The 20,440-nt window shown below is 55.0% G+C and overlaps 1 protein-coding gene across 1 annotated transcript in view; it reads left to right on the top strand.

The window, feature by feature from the left end:
* Positions 1 to 20,440, top strand: part of LOC119109550 (titin) — a gene marked incomplete at its 3' end in the record, with an annotated part of 117,801 nt that overhangs the window by 82,412 nt on the left and 14,949 nt on the right. Inside the window, 14 exon segments of the mRNA XM_037233219.1 lie at positions 178 to 320; positions 757 to 1,017; positions 1,348 to 1,534; positions 2,300 to 2,490; positions 2,969 to 3,036; positions 3,347 to 3,431; positions 3,772 to 3,930; positions 4,286 to 4,558; positions 5,145 to 5,297; positions 5,744 to 5,894; positions 6,225 to 6,413; positions 6,782 to 6,942; positions 8,216 to 8,345; positions 13,387 to 20,289. Of these exon segments, the coding sequence (XP_037089114.1) occupies positions 178 to 320; positions 757 to 1,017; positions 1,348 to 1,534; positions 2,300 to 2,490; positions 2,969 to 3,036; positions 3,347 to 3,431; positions 3,772 to 3,930; positions 4,286 to 4,558; positions 5,145 to 5,297; positions 5,744 to 5,894; positions 6,225 to 6,413; positions 6,782 to 6,942; positions 8,216 to 8,345; positions 13,387 to 20,289 (9,054 nt within the window).

The raw sequence follows: 20,440 nt of genomic DNA, 5'->3' as shown, positions 1-20,440 counted from the left end.
TTCACGTTAGCAGCTGTATGTCAGTACTCTCCTAATTCGTTCAGCACTGCCGAACCATTCGCCGTTAGTGGCAGAAAGCGTGAACTGCTCCACCTTTCCAACCAGCAAAGTTCCTTCGCAATGCCAGCGTGTGCATGCAACTATAAGCATCACCGAGCCAACGTTGTCTCCCTTCAGAGAACCGCTTCACGCCAATCTACGACTTCGGCTACGTGGCGATGAACTTCGGCTGGGTGTACCCGGAGGACTCTGGCGAGTACCTGTGCCGCGCCACCAACCTCTACGGCATGGACGAGACGCGGGCCGTCATCAAGACCAAGGTCGGTGGAGCCGCCGGGGCGGGGAGGGGGGCTAGGATGGCCGCGAGCACGATGAGGACCCATAGACGTTGTGAACTGTCGTTAACAAACTGTGTGTTCACACTATATACATACATCTTGCTCGACCGCGACGTGAACTCCGTATTTAGAAGATGTCGAGTTGACCATAATGCGGTATGGTCTTGAAAACAGATGTCATGATCCATTGCTTGATAGATTAGCAGCGGAATAGGACGTTTTGGGTCCCAGATTTCTCCGGCGAAGTGAGCGTTAGGAACTTGTCCCGCACAGCCTCCCGTGTAACCATAAAAAAGCACAAGCACATAAAAATGTGCACATCGCTCGAAGCTGTCCTTTTCTTAGTACGCCTGTTGCCATTCATACCACGCATAGATCCGTCAGCTGCTTCCCAACCAGCACCGTCTCTCCCCCACAGGGCAAGCCGGGCATCGTGTATGAGTCTCAGCTTCCAGCCGGCATGGAATCCGTCAAGAAAATCCAGGAAATGGAGTCGCACTGGAACCGGGCGCCGGACGTGCCGCTGGAGCAGGAGCGCGCGCGCGAGGCGCCCGTGTTTGTCACCAAGCCGGAGCCGGTGACGGTGAACGAGGGCGAGTGGGCGCGCTTCTGCTGCCGCGTCACCGGCTTCCCGCGCCCGCGCGTCATGTGGCTCATCAACGGACACACCATCGTCAACGTGAGCTGTCCCAACACGCATTTTGCGCCTTGTCGGAGAAAACTGCGTGAACGTCGTATGTTAGGGAGGCTGCTGCCAAAGCAGCGCTGCTCACAAGCTGGTGGTGAAAAGATGAAGACAAGCGTTGTCGTAGCAGCAGCTGGCACCAGACACGGCCGACCCTCGTGCGGCTCCACCGGTCTGCAACTGCTACCTTCCGCTTGGCTTGGATACTGATGTCTAGTGAGGCAGCTGTTTTCATCCCACTGCGACTCGCGCGCCGGCCTTGTGTATGCGAGCGTGTCACGTATCTTCATGCAGCATTTAGAGCACACCTTGCTCCTGTCGCAGGGCACGCGCTACAAGCTGACCTATGACGGCATGTGGCGGCTGGACATCCCCAAAACGCGCCAGTACGACAACGGCAAGATCGAGGTGGTGGCGCGCAATTCGGGCGGCGAGGCCTACTGCTCCTGCGAGATCAATATCAACGCTCGCCAAGACGACTACCGCGCCGTCCTCAAGAACTCGCCCAAGCGTGAGTGGCGTCCGCCGCCAGGACGGGGGCGGAGGGCGGCGGCCGGCGGAGCGGGCCCAGCGGAGCCCGCGCCGGCCGCCGGCCGCCCGCTCGCGGGGAAGCAGAGACCAGCACATAAACAGAACGACTAATGCCACCCGGCCGTCCTCACACACTACACTTCCGCGTCGACGCCCTCTCGCGTCGCCTTTCCGTAGCATAACGCGTCGTTTCTTTGCGCAGCAGCTTCGGAAGGCCGCAGGTAAGGGGTGAGGTAACAGTTTTTCCTTGGCATGGATTTTTGCCAGGATTTAGGTCTTGTTTTGATGTTTGTGCTGTATTTTTGCTGATGTCTTTTTAGGTTTTAGTAACTAAACCTCTACCGCTTTTTTGCATTTGCCTGACGATAACGGTAACATCTAAATGAGGATTACCTCAGTAAAGACGAGCAGCTGGTTATGCTTTCCCCGCAATGGTTGTCCACGTGCGTGTATAGCGGGGTGTGAGACGGGCCGTCTCTTCCGCACACTGGTTGCAACCTTCGTACTCCCAAACTTTGTGTTAGATTGTAGATGCATCACAGCATACATGCTTGTATTGATGCTTTAGTGTACAGCTTCGTGTTGTTACAGTTACTTGGTATTACAGTCCTACTAATTTGTCTGCGTTCCCCGCCCCATCTTGTCCCTGCAACCCTTGCGCTGTCCTCCGATGGTGCCCGCATGACGTTGAAGCACCGTGTCGCCACCTGTCGTCGCCCTGGTTAACTTGAAGTTTTCTTTTTAGCTTGGTATGACTATGACCTGAAACAATACCAGACGGAGCGCCAGGAAGTCGAGACAGACCGCGTCTTTGAAGAAAAGGTGCGCCCTGGCATTTCTGTTCTCCATCAAGGAGAACACCACAAGGTTGTGGAGGAGCCAGCGACCGAGTGGCAGAAGGCAGTTAAGACCAAGAAGGCTGCTGACGCCGCACAGGTGCGACGGAGGAGGCGGAATTACGCGGAAACGTTTTGTGTCACAGTGTTTAGTACAACTGTGCTGAAGTACTGAGTGTCCTCTTTCCTTTGGCTTCGATGCCGTCTGTATACGTCACATTTCTATAGCTGGTCACACCTTGAAGTGAATCATCACCAATGTCGCAGTTGATTGCGGAGCATTGACGATGTTTTGATCGGAATTAAAATATGGCCATCTTAATAGCGCGATCACTTACCTGGCTGTCGAAATAACATCGTGGCCCACTTTGACTGTGGCGCCAATTATTAAACTCTGAATGAGTATGATTTGTATACCGGCCATTCAGCGTACCGCCCTAATATTATCAAATGTATTTCAAAACAGATCACTTTATTTTGTTGAGCGTTGTCTGAACTTCTCATGAAAGGTAAGTGATAGATGTGGCACAGCCTCCAACTTCAAAACTGCATTTAAATGACGTGTTCGGTTTCGGCAGACGGGCACAGAGAAAGCCCCGCACACCTCCGTGGCCAAGGGGATGGCCGCCATGTACGCGCAGAAACTGTGAGTATAAAATGCTACTAGAAGCCCATTAACGACCTTAGCTATGCATCTTAGACAGCTCTTTACTGATTATATTTGTGCAAGAGTGGCGCAGACAATTCCATGTCAAATGCCATCAAATGTCAGGCACTCTGACTGAAGAGAATTTTTGGAGCTGATCCGTGGAACTGGCCTAGTAGCCGATGGCCGTGTCAAGACAAGTAGCTTACCGTGATTACCGCAAGCCCAGTCCGGGTACCGAGCTCAGGTGTGACCCTCTGACCTGCCGTATCTGCCAGGCCTGCCTCTGACGTGCAGCGCCTGTCCGCAGGGCCGAGGCTGACCGGAGGTCGGGTGTGGAGCCTCACCGGCGCCCCTCACCCAGCCCGGCCGAGACCGGCGTCCGGGACACGGAGGTACGTGGCCCGCGGGCTGGAGGTCCTGACCTCTGGCGGCAGACGAACGGTGCCAAGTATGAGATGGTTATTAAACACGCAGTTGCGTCGCTGTCTGGGAACCGCTGCGAGCGGGTCCAAATGGATTGAATCGGGTCAATCATCTGGTGATTGGTCATTAGGCTAGGTTTCATTAGGCTAGGTCATTGGGAGAAGAACGCTTCCAAACGCGAGCGTCGTGAGTGCAGAACCTGCATTAAGCTGGTTTCCGAATGCTTGCTGCTTTGAGGCTCTCGCGACAGTACGGTACATCTTCAGCACGGCAACTCGGGACCGGTGACGACTTTGCTCCCTGCTCCAGGAGCCGTCCAAGCGTCCCTTCTTCACGCGTAAGATGCAGCCGAGCCGAGCGCTCGAGACGAACGGAGCTCGGTTCGAGGTGGACTTCGTCGGTCAGCCGACCCCCGAGATCGCCTGGTATCGGGAGGACTTCCCGATTATCTCCAGTCCCGACTTCAAGGTGGGCACACGCATTGGCGGATGACACCGGCCACTGCACTTCACGTGTGTGCGTGGCGTTAGTGACAGAATACAATTCTACTCTCTGGGTGCATAGAATGTTGTTTCATGCGTGCATTCAGGTGAGCTAGAGCGGACGACATTATCAAGCTCGCTCCGTGGTTCATGCGTCAGCTGACTCAGTTGAGAAGGTTCCAGATGAACACATTGGTAAGTGCAAACAAGACATGTCTACACCGTGAGCCCCTGAGCACTGGGACATCTTTCGACTTTCGAAGCCTTCCAATCGTACGCCACGGCCACCATGCGATCGAGTGCGATCATCAGAGGGTGATCATTGATGTCTGGTCCCCCAGATCACGACGACGGCCCGCCGCTCGATCCTCGAGATCCGCGAGGTGTTCAGCGAAGACTCGGGTCAGTTCTCGTGCGTCGCCTCCAACTCAGCCGGCCAGGCCAAGTGCTCGGCCAACCTGGTGGTGGAGGAGCGCCGGCTGCCACACGGCGTGCCAGTGCCGCCCAACTTCACCCAGACCATCCAGGACGTGGCCATGCACCCGGACACCAAGCTGGCCCGCTTCGAGGCCCGCCTGGCCGGCACCAAGCCTATGGACGTGTACTGGCTCAAGGTGAGGCCCGTTGGCGGCAGCGGAAGCGATGGGTGGAAAGTGATTGGTTGGGAAGAGATGGGTGGAAAGTGATTGGTTGGGAAGAGATGGCCAACTGTTCAGGGTGCTGCCATCTGAAGGGATGGCGAGATAGGCGACTTTACAACGTGACAGCGCCACGTATTACCTCACTCCATATATATATATATATATATATATATATATATATATATATATATATATATATATATATATATATATAACCACTGAAACATTTTACCGTGTTCATGGCCATACGCAGGCTGCTTTCACTCTTGCACTTTGTTACACTGTTTGAGTGAACTGTTGGCGATCAATTCTCAACTTATGATAACGATCCTGTTTAGTTGCATCCGAAGGACACTAAGGCACATAATATTATGGGGCACCTAATGTTGTCTACATCCGCCTGGGTTCCGTCCAGCCACCCGTACAGTGCGCGCCCTGCGGACGTGCTTCCCGGACAGCCACCCCTCGCGCCCTCCGAACGCCACGCCTCCGTCACCCGGCACCGCCGACTGGCACACCCATCACCAGGCACCGCTGACTACTATTCGCCCACCCACAGAGCGGCAGCAAGATCACGCCGGACGAGAAGCACAAGTTGCTGTCGGAGCAGGACACGCACACGCTGCTGGTGCTGGAGCCGACCGGTGACGACTGCGGCGTCTACGAATGCGTCTCCATCAACGCTTCCGGCGAGGCGCGCTGTCAGGCAGAGGTACGACGGCGGGCATGACGCGGCGCTGCCTGGAGCGACGGAGAAGACGTCGCTGAGAGCGCCGAGGGATGTGGGGGGAGATGTTCAATGGAAAGTTTGTGGGCGCTGTGTAGTGGGTACCGCGTTGCGGTTGACGAGGGCAGCGCGCGGCCGAAGCGGGTGGGTGGGTGCGGCTTGTTTGGCAGAAACGAGATCTTGATCAGTGATGACTGGGGTGAAAAACATCACGAATAAATCGACTTTACAACGTACAAGTATAACTCAGGCATATCTAAGGTCACTAAATTTGGGAGTTTTGAGATCGGACAAGTCTTGCAGTTTCGTTTAGCGTACCTCAATCAGTAAGGAATTCCGGGCCTGCCCTAGAAGTTCATTCATAAGATGCAGGATGCTACAAAAATCTCTCCCGACCCACTCTTTGACCGAGCCCGCTCTGTGTACCGCAGCTGAGGACAGAGGGCCCGATGGTCACGCCGCAGCCGACACCGAAGCCTCACGAGAAGGCGGTGCCTCCCAAGATCACGGTGCCGATGAAGGCCGTCACCGTACAGGAAGGCCACCCGGCTTCCTTCCGCTGTCGCTTCTCCGGCCAGCCAGGTAGCAGCGCCGATTGTGGCTGAGCGGATTATGATGCGTGGTAACGTTGTCATTGCACGCTTTAATGGAGACCTGCGCACAGCTCCACTCCATGTTGATGGATGTGCAGTTGAATAGCAGCACGGCTATGACCACAACGATTCGTTGGGGCGTAAGCTAGGCAAATACCATGACATGTCGGGAGGTTATCAAAAAATGTTCAATAGTTTTGTCCATTTTCCCATCTGAGGGAAATATAGCTTCCGTTCCTTCGTGAGTCAGCTGTGAGGTTAGTAGATGCTATTCAAATCGTTGCTTCTCGCCTCATAAATTTGCTCCCGGTCCTCCCAGCTCCGACGCCGCAGTGGCTCAAGGACGCGACACCAATCAAGCCGTCCAAGTACTTCAAGATGGAGCAGGAGGGCGACACGTTTGTGCTGAAGATCTCCGAGTGTTTCCCCGAGGACGAGGGCACATACTCCTGCGTGGCCACCAACCCGGCTGGCACGTCCACCATGAAAGCGCCGCTCAGGGTCACGGGTGAGCCCATGCGGCCGGGGCGGGCCGATTGGCAGCACCTGGATTGCACGGACTAGGGGACATCGCCACTGTTGATTCGGTATCACGCGCTGTCGCTGAAGGAAAACAGAGAATTTTCACGTGTGCCTAAAAAACTTCGTGATACAGAAGAATTGACGATGTATTTGCTTGATTTTCCCAATTATGATCGGCAGAACAAAAACAATATCCGAAGAGCCTTGCACTCCTCTAAAATATGAGTCTATAAAATTCCTTCGAACAATCCGCAATAAAAATCACATTCAAACGAAGGCAAATATTGAAGTCAGTTACGTCTTGTAATAACCAGAAGCGTCACTTTGCGCATTAACCGCAACCACTCTTTGCAGCTCCCAAGCAAGAAGAAGGTCCGACCGTCTTACCGATGAAAGACGTGACCTGCATGGAAGGAGAGCCCGCCCGGTTCGTGACCAAAATATCGGGCAAGCCGACTCCCGCGGTGACCTGGCTTCGAGAAGACGCTGTCATTCCCCAGAGCCGAGACTTCAAGGTCAGTTAGAAAGCACGCGAATGGTCTCCTCAAACGCTGCACCTCAGTGCTGTGGAAACCGCGTTAATCAAATGGAAGACTCGGGAATCCCGCATGGCCTTGCATCAGCCTTTTTACTGCACATATATCGTAGAAGTAGGACTTGCCTGTTGTTTCTTTTCGTTGGCAACGCAGCTCGACACAGCAGGCTCTGACGCTTGGCTTCCGTGCTGAGGCGCGGTGCATTCGTCGCAGACTCGGTCACGAGCGACGCTGCCGCTCGCTGCCAGATGTTACTCGCTGGTGCGGCATACAGTCCAGCGCCGTAACTCCCCGGCCAGCGCCGACAAAGCGCCGTGCCCCAGTCCCCAGACGCCACCTGACACCGGGCTGACACCGGGCTAGGAGCAGTGTGGCATGCCAACGCTCCGCCACGAGAAATGAGGACCACGGCTGGCGGCGTTTGCACGCTGACTGGTCTTTATGAGAAAGCTTTGCTGAGAGTCTGCATTACTGAGAGATATCAGAGTCGGTCGGGCCGTGCGCTCAAGGGTCATGGCGCCTTAGTTTGGGGCGCTCCACGGCGAAAGCATTCCTCTGCAATGTGTGCCCATTTGCAGTGCCAGCTAGAGCCTGGATATATGGTGAGCCAATTTTTTTTCTCAAATATTGTAAATGGAAGTATTCCTGCGGACTATCTGTCAGGAACATACTGTAATTGCCATCAATTGCCTGAAGACATCCCACACATGCAACATGGTGCAGGTGCATGTACAGTTGGCACACATCTGTACAGGACAGGCCTGCTACTTACCACTCAGCTCGAAGCAGTAGCGTGTTTGCTTTCGCAGCAGCCACGGCCGTTTAATTTCGTAATCGAATCACTGCGTGATTAAAGTACTTGATATTACGCTGACCATAATGCCTGGCGTCACGGCTTTCCGGTCAATATGAATCGGACCATCTCAGCGCTAAATAACCGCCTGACCCCTGTCGCCGCCAAACGGCCGGTACTCTCGTCCTTACCAGACGAGCTGGCCACGTTCTCCTCCGCCATCCTGTATACTGACCTCCGCGTTCGCCGTAAATTCGTCTTATCTCTTACTGCGTGGCCAAATGGCCTGATTTTCATCGTTGCCGTGGACTGAGCGGGTCCCCCCTAACCTCCGCTGTGGACATGACCTGACTTGACCTCCGCTGCGGTCGTTACATGCCATGGCCTGCGCTCTTGCCGCCACTTGATGTGATGTCTGCTGCCGCCGCCGCCTGCCCTGACCGCTGCTGTGACCGGCAGATGACGGTGGCAGGCGACACGGCCGTGCTGGAGATCGCCGAGACGTATGACGACGACACGGGCACGATCACCTGCCGCGCCACCAGCAGCGCCGGCACCAGCGAGGCCTCGGCCCGACTCACGGTTCAAAGTAAGGACGAGTCGGACGAGGACGAGGACGAGTCCGAGTGAGGGGCGTCCCGCGCGAGGCGGACGCCCCCGTCGGCCGGGCGGGCCAGCCCGCGGAGCAGGCGTCCCAGGGCGTTGGTGGGGGGGCTGAGGTGGCGCCCCGGATCAGCCGTGTCGCGTAGTTAGTCGAACGACCCCGGTTGCAGGCCAGCCGCGGCGGAGTCCCGTTCTTTCCTGCCCCCTCTGGCGGCGATGTCAGAGTTACCTACCTTCCATGCACAGTGAGGTCCTCGGTCGGAGGTCCGGTCCGTCTTCCTGCTACGGTGGTGTCCTCATACTCCTGCCTTGAAGCCGGATACGGAGTCAGGTTTAGCTGGTGTCACAAGTATCCACATCCCATTCCTGCGACGTTGTGTGTCATGTTCATCGTCGTCAGCAACTGCTGAAATCCATTTTTGGAATGTTTTCGTATTTTCTGTCGTTTTTGCCGCTTGTCTTTTTCTAACACAGGAGAGCTGCTTGCGACTACTACCACTCTAAGGTGCTTTTTGTACGAAGCCTGCCATGATGCCAATAAAGATATTGTGTGCCCCATGCAGTTCGTGAAGTCCGTTGGAATCGCAAAATGTTAGTGCCAGCGTGTGTTGTGAATCTATGGAGCTTAGAGCATTTTGACATCTGGCTCTGGTGTTTTTCACGCAATATTTTCGGGATATTACTAAACCACGCTCTTATAACACATTACTGGTATTCCAGCCAGCATAATCTAACCGGCCTCCACAAATTCGCTCCCATTCAGCAGACGTGATAACCTTCAGCTAGGAAACTTATAAGGCTTGCAAATAATGCAATAGAGGGATATTACTGACTTCCTCACAACAGCGTCAAGCCTCGTTTAATACTTCTGTTGGGTTTACGCTGATGATGTTTGTAGCAATTAACTGACCTTTGAGGATAATTGAGAATTGGGTTTATCACAGTTTAACCCACCGTTCACTAGTTAGGATTGATATTCGGCATGGTCGTGCATACACAGTTTAGCGTTAACATGTTTGCATGGGCGGTGAGCAAAGCCTTGACCTTTTACAAGAAAAAGCCGTACACAGTGACCTGGAAATCCCTGAATAGGTGAAACGTAACGTATTACATCGTCGACGAAGCAAACGCCATTCTAAATCCAAAACAACGGCACTGATTTGCAATTGCTTTTGAACTAATGGTAAGTGGGGTGATGAATGTTCGATCTAAAGCTAGCTGTTGAAAAGCTCAATACGTTTGTGCGATTTCTTCGCGAAATGTTCACAGAAAGATGCATTATGCATCATAAATTATTCCCGGGTTCCTCTTCAGGTGTATTGGGAGCATTCGGTATTTGCCGCGTGTCTGAAGGCGTACGGTGTTTGGAGAGGCACAAACACATATGAGTTAGGCTCACTGGTGGAATTGGCTGGAAATCGGTTCATCGATAAAACGTTTAAAAGCGTTGTCGCTCTTCCCCTCTTTATCTCCATCATGGTCTGCGATGAACAAATGAGCCCGATCCTGATAATACACATTTATTTGCATTTTCCAAGCACTCAACAGATCATACACGAGCATATCTTAGGACGCCAATTGCTCAACGACAACGGCTAGCGATCATAATACAAAACACATTTCAACTAAGTACCGCAATATTTTAAGCATACAACCAAGCGCATCCAGCGAGCGAGCCTACTCACCCCGCTGAGCGGGCTTTTCGGCAGAGGGCGGCGACGAGCGACGGCAACCGCACGGCCCACCGTTTTAACACCGGCAGCGGGCCAGCGCGACGACGTGAGACGCGCCAGAGACGGCGTCAGTGCTCGCCGCCGCGGGAGCCCGTCCAAACGGACCCCCGGCCCGCGGGAAAGTAAATAAACGGCCGGCGCGCCGGTGGCGGCAGGTGCGCGCGCCTCGGCGGGAGGCCCGCGGCAGCGCAAACCACAAGAACGGCGGGGGCGGAAGGTGGCTACACCCACAGTGCAAACGAATGGCGACGGCTTTTTCGCTTGTTCGTGGCTGACTTGGTGCGGAGAAATCTAGAGAGTTTACACTTTCATTGCGTGGTCGATCGCAACTGATTTAGGGAAGTGACACGGACGTAACCAGGCCGCGAAGAGCGTTGCCCTGTCCCACCAGCACCCGTCTGGTGCCACAGCAGGAGGGCCCGTGTGCACACACCATAAACACACGCAGCGAAAATAGACACCGCCCCCCCCCCCCCCCGCCGGGGGCTCTGCGGCCGAGCGGGCTGCCTCGCACCGCCGCTAACGACGCATACGGCGCGAGCTGTCAGTACGCACCCTGGACCGGGTACGCGCCCTGGTCCAGCCAGATTAACCCGGCCAGGGCGACATAATGCACGTGGAGCGCCGTGCGTCTGCGACCCAGCGCGAGCCGTGAGATGCGGACCGCCACGCAGCGCGGACCGTGAGATATGGACCGCGACGCAGCACGGGCCGTGAAATATGGACCGCGACGCAGCACGCGCCGTGAAATATGGACCGCGACACAGCACGAGCCGTGAGATGACGCAGCGCGGGTTGTGAGATTCGGACCGCGACGCAGCGTGGGCCGTGAGATGCGGACCGCGACGCAGCACGAGCCGTGAGATGACGCAGCGCGGGTTGTGAGATTCGGACCGCCACGCGGCGCGGGCCGTGAGATGCGGACCGCGACGCGCGCCGTCTGTCACGCGCTAAGCGTCGACATGACAGACGCTGGCGCAGAGTGCAGGCGACACGCACGGCGGGCGAACGAACGCGGACAAAAACCGAGTGGTTGGCGACGCGTTGCATGCGCGCCGGGCAGGCTGGCAGCGGTCAGTGGGCCCGGCGGGACAGCGACGACGGAAATACCCGCGGGTCACTGCCAGAGGAGGGCGCACACGACTGGCTACATTGGTCCGGTGGGCCTCAGACAATGGCTGGCGGTGACCGCTCGCAATGCGTGCTGGACGCTGACAGAGTAGCACACGGCATACTGCATGAAAGGGATAACTGGCCAGAAGGCAGATAACATGAGCATCGCATCAATGAAATCCGGGCATTTTATTATCTTACGGACCTTGTTTTCGGACGTTTCGTAGGCACGGTTCCAGGCACCGGAGTCGGACTTGTGCTTACGGATCAGAGATGAGTGATCGAATTGTTCAGCCGATCCCAGTGCATGAAAGGTCTTTCCGTGTCCTCATAAATCAAGGTTGAAAATGCAATCCAGATTTTCTAGCGCCATGGAAGCCAAGCCCTGCTCGCTCGTACACATCAGGGGCAAAGGTACCATAAATACTTTGACGTTTGCCGGTAACGGGAGAAAATATTTGAAGAAAAAACAGTACGTCAGATGCCGGCTACACAGACTTTATCTTTGGTATGACTAATGGTACGCATAAGTCCCCTTGGACATGTCAGACAGCAGAGCATGGTTTAAATCGCCATAAGCCTCGCTGAGACTTACAAGAGAGCAAGGAATAAAAGCCTACTAAAAAGCTTATTCCTCGTAGATAATAGCAAGAGTCAGCATTCCTTGAGTTAGAAACTTAACATCAATATTCGCACGCAAACTGCTGATTAGACTAACCGCGAGTAATCAAAATCGTCTTTCAGCACAGACCACAGCGATCCTCGTCACCCCTCGGGCTTGAACCTCGTGCTGAATGTGCATGATACTTGTCTTGATACCACATGTTGTCTGTCTTGATGTCTGCATTGACGCCACATGTCGCCTGTCTTGATGCCTGTCTTGACATCGCCGAGCCTGGTCCCAGTCCTCCACTCACTGCGCTCCTCTTCCGCCCTTCTCAGTCCGTCTCGCCTCTCGCTGCGTGTGGCGCCACGCCACCGCAGCGACGCCTCCTCGTGATCACGCCCGTCGTGCCGCCACCGTCACTCACCACATCTCACCAGCCCTCACCAGACGCCTCTCCCGACGTTGCCCGTTACTCTGCAGCCCTGCGTTCCCCTCCGACCCAACCGCGCATCCATACACCGCCCGGACTTCACCGCCCGTCACGCGGCACGCTTCCGGCCGCCTGTCCCGGCGAACGCTCCCCGGCCGGTCCTCCGCGGCGGGCGACGCCACAGTTGTGACCACCGCGCGGCCGCTCCACCTCCCGCGCACACCACAATCCCCGCGGCACCTCCACTATCCTGACGTCACCCGCATCGCACCGCGGAAACGGCGAGGGCGCGGGCGGGCGAGCGGCGCTTAGCGAGCCCGTGTCACCGCTAGCGACCCCCGCGGGTCCGTCACCGAGAGCAACCTCTAGCGGGTCCAGGTCACGGAGAGCGACCCCGCGCGCACCCATGTCACCGCGAGACTAACCCCGACGGGCGCGACGGGCCGACTGGACGGCGCAGGACAACCGGCGCCTCAGCGCACCCACCCCGGGTATATAATTAGAGGGCGGGTATGGTCGGCGGCCGGTGCGCGCGCAGCGCTCGCCTGCCCGGCCGCACGAGTGCACGGAAGCTGTAACGTCGATAGCTTGACGCGGTTTAAAGCAAGTGTAATTGGTGGGGTGGAGGGATTGGCATCTGTGTTTGGCTTTTGGATATTGGTATAACCTTACAGATAGCTAAAAATCTATGTAACTAGTACAGTGTTCTTGATGATCTTGGCGTCCATATCAGTGTTGGCTAAATGCGTTTTGATAAATGTGATCGTGAGTTTCAGGGACGTAATTTTTTCCGTTCCAGGAACATAATTTTTCGCCATATTTGCTCAGTCGTAGGATACTCTAGCACACAGCTCGGTGAAATCGGTGCATATGTCAGTGTATGTGGCATGTCAGTTGTCAAAAGCATTTGCGGGGAACATTATGCGCATAGGTGAGACAGTAGTAATACTTCATTACTCGGAGAAAAAGCAGGAGAGTGGAGATATAGGTTAGTTTGTATTTCGATAAGGTCTGCTTCCAAAATCTGAACGGATCTATATTCCGTTTCCCTGCCTTTTCTCCGAGGAATAAGACTATTATTGTTTTATGTATGCGAAATATCGCTGCATGAAGCAGTTTCCCGCAACGCGACTGCTGTTTCCAGGACGAAAGCCCATTCTTCCGCCACTAGCGGCAGCCCCGGTCACCCCGATGCAGCCCAGTCAGCCCCCTGAATTGGTCCAACCCCTGCAACCCACCGCCGAGCCGGCCGACCAGCTCGACGAGGAGTCGGCGCGCACAAAGAAGGTTAACATGGCCAAGCGTTGGTGGGGCGCGGCGCCGCTGCGCAAGCCGCCTCCGGCCCGGAAGCCGCCGCCGTCGCGTCGAGAGCCCGAGGAAGTGCCATGGGCGCGCGCCAAGGCGACGCTGAAGCCGGCGGAGCGGATCGTGCACAAGCGGCGCAAGTTCCAGCTGGACCGCGTCGATCTCCATCACGTGGAGGAGCCCGACTGGGACGAAACGATGAGCGACGACTTCGAGCTGCGCGCGTCGCACATCCGCGTCAGCGACGACGAGCGCGGTCGGCGGTACGCCTTTCTGGCGCCGGACGCGGACGGCCTGCCCGGCTACACCAGTCAGCCGGGTAGCCGGCGTTCCTCACGCAGCGGCTCCATGTCGCCGCGTGGCCGGTCTAGCTCGCCGCGCGGCCGCGGGCGCGCCACCAGTCTGGAGGTGGTTCGGCTGCGGCCGACGGCGCAGGTGCAGCGGCCCGTGGAGCGACCGAGAATCGAGCCGGTGCCGCTGAGGCCGGCGGCCGAGCGGCAGTTCGACGACCGCGAGGGCTCGCCGCGCGGCCGCACCTCGCCCACCGCTGAGGAGATGATGGAGGCGTCGCCGTGGGCGCGCGGCCTCGTCGGCCGGCCCGGCGACCGTGTCGAGTACACCAAGGACACGGCACCCTGGGCCACCGGCCACGTGCAACTGCGGGCGGTAGTGACGGAGAAGAAGGTGTATGACAAGCCTCAGTTGGCGCAGGTGGAGCTGCGACCGTTACCAGAGCAGGGCTACCCGGACGACGTGCTGCGACGCCGCTCGATGGATGTGCTCGGAGACGGCACGCATGAGGGTGTCGAGGGCCGCCCGACGGGAGAAGACGCGCCGGGAGTCGCACCGGTTGGATCCAGGGAATCGGTGGAGGCGAAGGTGCCCTGGGCCCGAGGCAAATCCCAGCTACGGCCGTCGGAGAAGCCCGACAAGAGGCGGCTCGAGAAGCCCAAGCTGGAGCATGTTGGTCTGAAGCCGGTGCCGAAGACAGACGAGTTGCCTGACCTGGATCGGTCTGTCGATGCTGCCCATCTGCAGGACGGGACACCGGACGTGGACTCCAGGAGGCCACAGGTGCCGTGGGCCAGGCAGAAGGCCCAGCTGAAGCCCGCAACGACAGAAAGCAAGCCGGTGGAAAAGCCAAAGCTGGGCAAGGTGGATTTGAAGCCAGTGAAGAAGCCCTACGCACCAGAGGAGCAGGACGAACGTCATGCATTGGAAGAAACAGAATATGCACGACCGGTTCCCCAAGAACCCAAAGCGCGCGAAGTACCATGGGCTGCTGGGAAAGCACAGCTTAGACCATCAAAAACCGAGGAAAAGAAATATGAGAAGCCAAAGCTGGATGCCGTGACACTGAAGCCAGTAAAGCCCACACAAGAACCCGGAAAAGAACAGCAGCTTTCTTTGCAGACGAGACAGCGTCCCGAAGAGCCATTTGTCATCAAAGATGAGGAGGGCTTCGAGATCGTAGACCAGCGTGAAGTGCCTCCGGGTACTGAGGCGGCGCGCCCTCTCACTAAGATTGACGCACGTGAGCCGCTCCTCAAAAGCAGCAGTGAGTCCTCTTTTGAGAAAATCGACTTGGTCAAAAGCTCTAGCGCAGAATCCTTTGAAATTGTTGACAAGAGCTTAGCTGTTCACAAAGATAAGTCCGCATCAGAAGGAGCGCCGGCTGAAGAGGTTCGACCCAGTTGGCGAGCTCCAAAAAAGCCAAAAGAAAAAGTCAAGCCCCCTACTACAACAGAAAGTGAAACTCAGGAACACCTGCCGGAAAAAGCAAAGGACGAGCAGCCTTGGTCCCGAGGGAGGAAGAAGAAAGCCGCTAAGCCAAAGGTTGAAGGTGTCGTGGAACAACCGTCATCACTCGAAGAGCCAGGGCCTGATGACAAAGTTCCTGGAAAGAAAATTCCTCCCAAAAGGCAGGAGCCTGAGGAGGTCCCGTGGGCGCATCCAAAGCTCAAGCCCTCCAAGCTCGCTGAACATAAACCGGAACAGCTGACAGTGGAAGACGTTGCACTGCGACAGGTGCCCGCTGAGCAGGTCACAGAGGTTACTGAGGATCAAAGGGTGCGATTAGACAAGGACATGCCTGGGAAGGTTCCCGAAGCGCCCAAAGGTGATGAAGCGCCCTTGAAATCTGCTGCTGATATGAAACCAGCCACGTTTGAAAAGAAGCCTAGGGAAGGTGATATGGTTCCTGAACATGTTGCACCTGAACAGGAGACACAGGAAACCGCAGAGAAACAGCCTTGGCCACGGGGAAGGAAACCGAGAAGGGAAAAGCCAAGGGAGTCACCTGTGGCAGACGAAATGGAACCAGATAAACGGGGACCTAAAGAAGAGGAGTCTCTCACAGCAAAGGTTGTGAAACCGGTGCCAAGGAAGCCCACCAAGGAAGGTGAAGATCACAAGGAATCTCCCGAAGCAACGTTTGAAAAACCCGGGACGCAGGAACAGGTTCCAGGAAAAACCAAGCCTCATGTCAAGAAGCACCGTGGTCCAATCGCGCCAGGGGAAGAAGAGACGCCCGATGCCACGCTCAGTGCCGTCGGGCCATCCGAGGTCCAGCCTGAAAGCGAATCGGAGTCTCCACTAGAGGACTGGGTCGCCGTGGAGGCCAGCCCCGAGGAGGACACCATCCTAGGTGATCGAAAGCTGCAGCCCGAGGCTCAAATACCGGAAGGCGTACGACCACAGCCCACTTCTCCAGAGGCCGTTAGGAAGGAAAAGGGTCGTAAACGTCCAAAACGGCGGCCAGTTTCAGACCAGCCAACAGACGCGCTAGCTGTTAAGCCGGTACAAGGCGAGCGAACAAGCTCAGAGGATGCCGCCGTCTCGCCAATGGCTTCTTCGCCAGAGCTTGCAACAGACGAGCCCTCTCTGCGTGACAGCAAAAGGCGAGATAAGAAGAGACCGGTCAGAAAAGAAGAGCCCGAAGAAGTCCCATGGGCGCACCCGAAGCTCAAGCCTGCAGCGCGTAAGGAGTACAAGCCAGACCACGTGTCAGTGGAGGATGTCAGCCTAAAGAAGCTCCCGGAAACGGAAGAGGCTGAGGTGCCCATTGAAGACAAGGAGGAGCCTGCGATTGTGGTTGAGCCATTCGTAGCAACAGACATTCCCACACATGACGATGTTGAGCTGGATGAGGTTGAATTTACAGTTCCAGAGAAACCAAAGAGGACCAAGAGGCCAAAAGAGCCTGAAGAAGTGCCCAAAACGGGTGTCCGGGAACAGGGCAAAGAGGAACCTTTGAAACAAGGCAAGTGGCCGAGAGGTCAGAAACCAGAAAAGGAGGTTCCAGAAGATAAGGATGGATTCGAAGTTGGCAAAGGCAAACTTCCAGAGGAGGATATTTCAGAGGAATACCGACTCAAGCCAGGCAAACCAGGGCCGCCAGAAGAAGAGGCTCGGGAAGAAATTTCCCTCAGGCCAATTCCGAGGATGGCAAAAACAAAGGGGCCGAAGCCATCAGAACCCGCGGAAGTTCCCGAATATGCTCCATCTCTTCCCGGAAGGGAACCAGTTGATGTTCAGCCGTACGAGAAGGTGTCAAAGCCTCTGAAAACTCCGGGTGATGAAGAACTTGGTGAAATCGGGGATACGACGGAGAAACCTGCTGCCAAGCCAAAGACAAAGGCAGAGCCAGGTATGCCTGCCCTAGTTCAGGAGGAAGGTAGTCCTCGTGCGGCTGTGCAAATAGATGTAGATGAGTCAGCGTCTGAAGAAACGGCTACTTCACCCGGGGAAGAAATTCCAGAAAGAGATGAAGTGGAAGATATCTCACCAACGTCAGTATCTCCAGGAAAGCCGGTTAAGAAAACTAAGCAAAAAAGACCACAGCGCAGACCGTTGGATTCCTTGCAGTCAGAGGCACCTGCTAAAGAACAGCTTGTTGATGAGGTATCACCCGACGAGCAGCTGGATTACCCTGACAGAAAGACAAGTTTGCCTGAGGGTTCAGAGGAAACTGAATCACCGAAAGAGGAACGTAAGCCCAAAAAGCATCCCCCGGCAGTGAAGAAGGAGAAGCATGAAGAAGTCCCGTGGGCGCACGCGAAGCTCAAACCGTCCACACGCAAGGAGTACGAGCCAGAGCATGTTACAGTGGAGGACGTCAGCTTGAAGAAGCTGTCAGACAAGGAGGAGATTGAGATTCCCGTTGAAGAGAAGAAAGAAACCGTGATTCAAGTGGAACCGTTCGTGCCAACAGAAATTCCCACGCATGAAGATGTCGCCTTAGACGAGTTAGACCTAATGGCTCCAGAGACACCCAGGAAAACAAAGAAACCCAAAGAGCCAAAGGGATTGCACAAACCAGACGTCCCTGAGGAGGAAGAGCAAGCACCTTCCGAAAAAGCTAAGTGGCCCAGGGGTCGGAAACCTGAAGAGAAGACTCCGGAAGACGCGGAGGGTTTCAAAGTTGGCAAAGGAAAACTTCCAGAGGATGATACACCGGAGGTTTATAGACTCAAACCAGGAAAACCAGGTCCGCCAGAAGAAGAGGCTCCAGAAGAAATTACGCTCAAGCCAATTCCGAAGAAGCCGGAAACAACACAGCACAAGCCACCAAAGGATATGGAAAGTCGCAAAGATGCTCCAGCTTCTTCAGACAAGGAACCAGTTGAGCTCGAGCACCACGACAAGTCACCAAAGGACGCAGAACATCCAGGAGATGCAGAGACTTATGAAATCCAAAAAGTGTCCATTAAGCCCACCGAGAAACCTGAACAAGACAAACAGCCAAGTACAAATGCTCCTGTTGAGGAGAAAGAAGACGTTCGCACACCAATCCAAAGTATTCCACTTGAGCCGGAGCGTGACGAAACAGCTCCCTTAACTGACAATCAGGTTGGTGTGCCCACGCCAGAATCTCCAGAGGAGCCTGTGAAGAAAAGAAAACCTAAAAGACCAAAGCAAAGACCAGAGGATTATTTGCAGCCAGAGACGCCCGTTCAAGACCAGCCTCCGGAGGAAACACTTCCCGAGGAGAACCTGGATTACCTTGACAGACAACCAACCTCGCCCGAAATTTCAGACGATACTGAGCAAAAGAAAAAAGAGCCAAAGCCCAAAAAGCACCTACCGCCAGTCAAGAAGGAGGAGCCCGAGGATGTTCCGTGGGCGCATCCGAAGCTGAAGCCGTCGGCCCGCAAAGCATACGAGCCAGAGCATGTCGCTGTGGAGGATGTCAGCCTAAGGAAGGTGCCTGAAAAGGAAGAGATTGAGATAACCATTGACGAAAAAGAGGAGCCGGTGATTGAAGTTGAGCCATTTGTGCCCACACCTATTCCCACACATGAAGATGTCGAGCTTGCTGAAATAAAACAAGTAGCTCCAGAGAAACCAAAGAGAGCCAAGAAACAAAAAGAAGTGAAGGCAATTCCGAAAGCAGATCTTCCTGAAGAAGAGCAGCCGGAGCCTATCGAAAAGGGACATTGGCCAAGGGATGGAAAGCTTAGAAAGGACTCAACGGAAGACGCAGAAGATTTCAAAGTCGGGAAAGGAAAACTTCCAGAGGATAATATTCTGGATCAATATCGACTCAAGCCGGGTAAACCTGGGCCTCCAGATGACGACGCTACAGACGAAATCACACTGAAGCCAATTCCGAGGGAACCAAAGGCGAAAGAACCCAAGCCACAAGAGGATATCGAAGGAACCAGATACGCTCCAAGCCTTCCAGAAACAGAACCAGTGGAGCTTCAACCATATGAGGAGGCTCCAAAAGATTTGGATGTTCCAAGTGACAAGGCACTGTTAGAAAAGACACGAAAGAAGAAGAAAGCCCCGTCAGAAAGACCAAAGAAGCTTGACGAGGCCGCACCAGTTGACGTAGATGTCGTCACATCACCTAAGGACCTGCGACCTGAAGAAGTCTCAGAACCTAAAGAGCAGGCGCCTGAGGGCCCAGACGATCTTCCGCAAGACGTCACTGTACCCCGATCTCCATCTCCCGACGTGGTTAAACAGAAGAAGCGAAAGCCTAGGAAGGACAAAGAAACTGGGGCAATACCCAAAGTATCGCCTGAGCAACGGTTGGCCCAGCTGGCGGCTGAAGAAGCCGTGGAGGATGAGGAGGAGGAGCTTGAGATGTGGGGTCCAGAAGAGTTCGAAACTGCTCCCGACGAGGTTGGTCGGGCTGAGGACCGAGTAGAGGGTGAGGACAGGGAAGGATTAATCAGAAGAAAGATGAAGAAGCCGAGAAAACTCAAAGGTCGACCAACTGAACATACGGAAACTGTAGAAGCTTTTGAGCAGCTGGAGACTGAGGAAATTATCACCCAGGACACCGAAGTGAAAGATGTAAAGGAGATTGTTGAATTCCCAGATGACGAGGATGTACCAGATCAAGACGATGTACTTATCGAAGAGGTTCCCGCTGGAGACGTGCAGACTTCAAAACCAAAGACGAAAAAGAGTCGTCTTGTGTTCTTCCCAGCCCCAGGGGCACAGAAGATTGTGCCTCCTCGCTTCACAAAAAAGATGCAGCCCATCTTGGCGAACAAAGGCGACACTACAGCCTTTGAGGTCGAGTTTGAGGGCTTCCCAGCGCCCACGGTCTCTTGGTTCTTTAACAACGTGGATCTCAAGACTACCAAACACACGACCACTTGGAGCACAGAGTCCACTGCCGTTCTGGAAATCACGAAAGTAACTCGCAAACACGTTGGACACTACACTTGCAAGGTGACCAATTCAGGGGGCTCGGCAACGTCAACAGCAAATCTGGTGGTGCAAGGTACCTTACGGCTTGTGTGCACGGCTATTGGTAACTTTTGCAGTGAATCCGCCTGTTTGGAACATTGCTGCCATTGTAACACATTTTTGATGTTGTGTTTAATTACCCCTTGATTGAATGACCTCGGAACCCTATGGACTTTTTATTACAA

This window comes from Pollicipes pollicipes, unplaced genomic scaffold (assembly GCF_011947565.3).
Source record: "Pollicipes pollicipes isolate AB1234 unplaced genomic scaffold, Ppol_2.1 Scaffold_7231;HRSCAF=8579_pilon_pilon_pilon, whole genome shotgun sequence".
In the NCBI taxonomy this organism is placed as follows: domain Eukaryota; kingdom Metazoa; phylum Arthropoda; class Thecostraca; order Pollicipedomorpha; family Pollicipedidae; genus Pollicipes; species Pollicipes pollicipes.
This window is presented reverse-complemented; position numbering and strand designations above follow the sequence as displayed.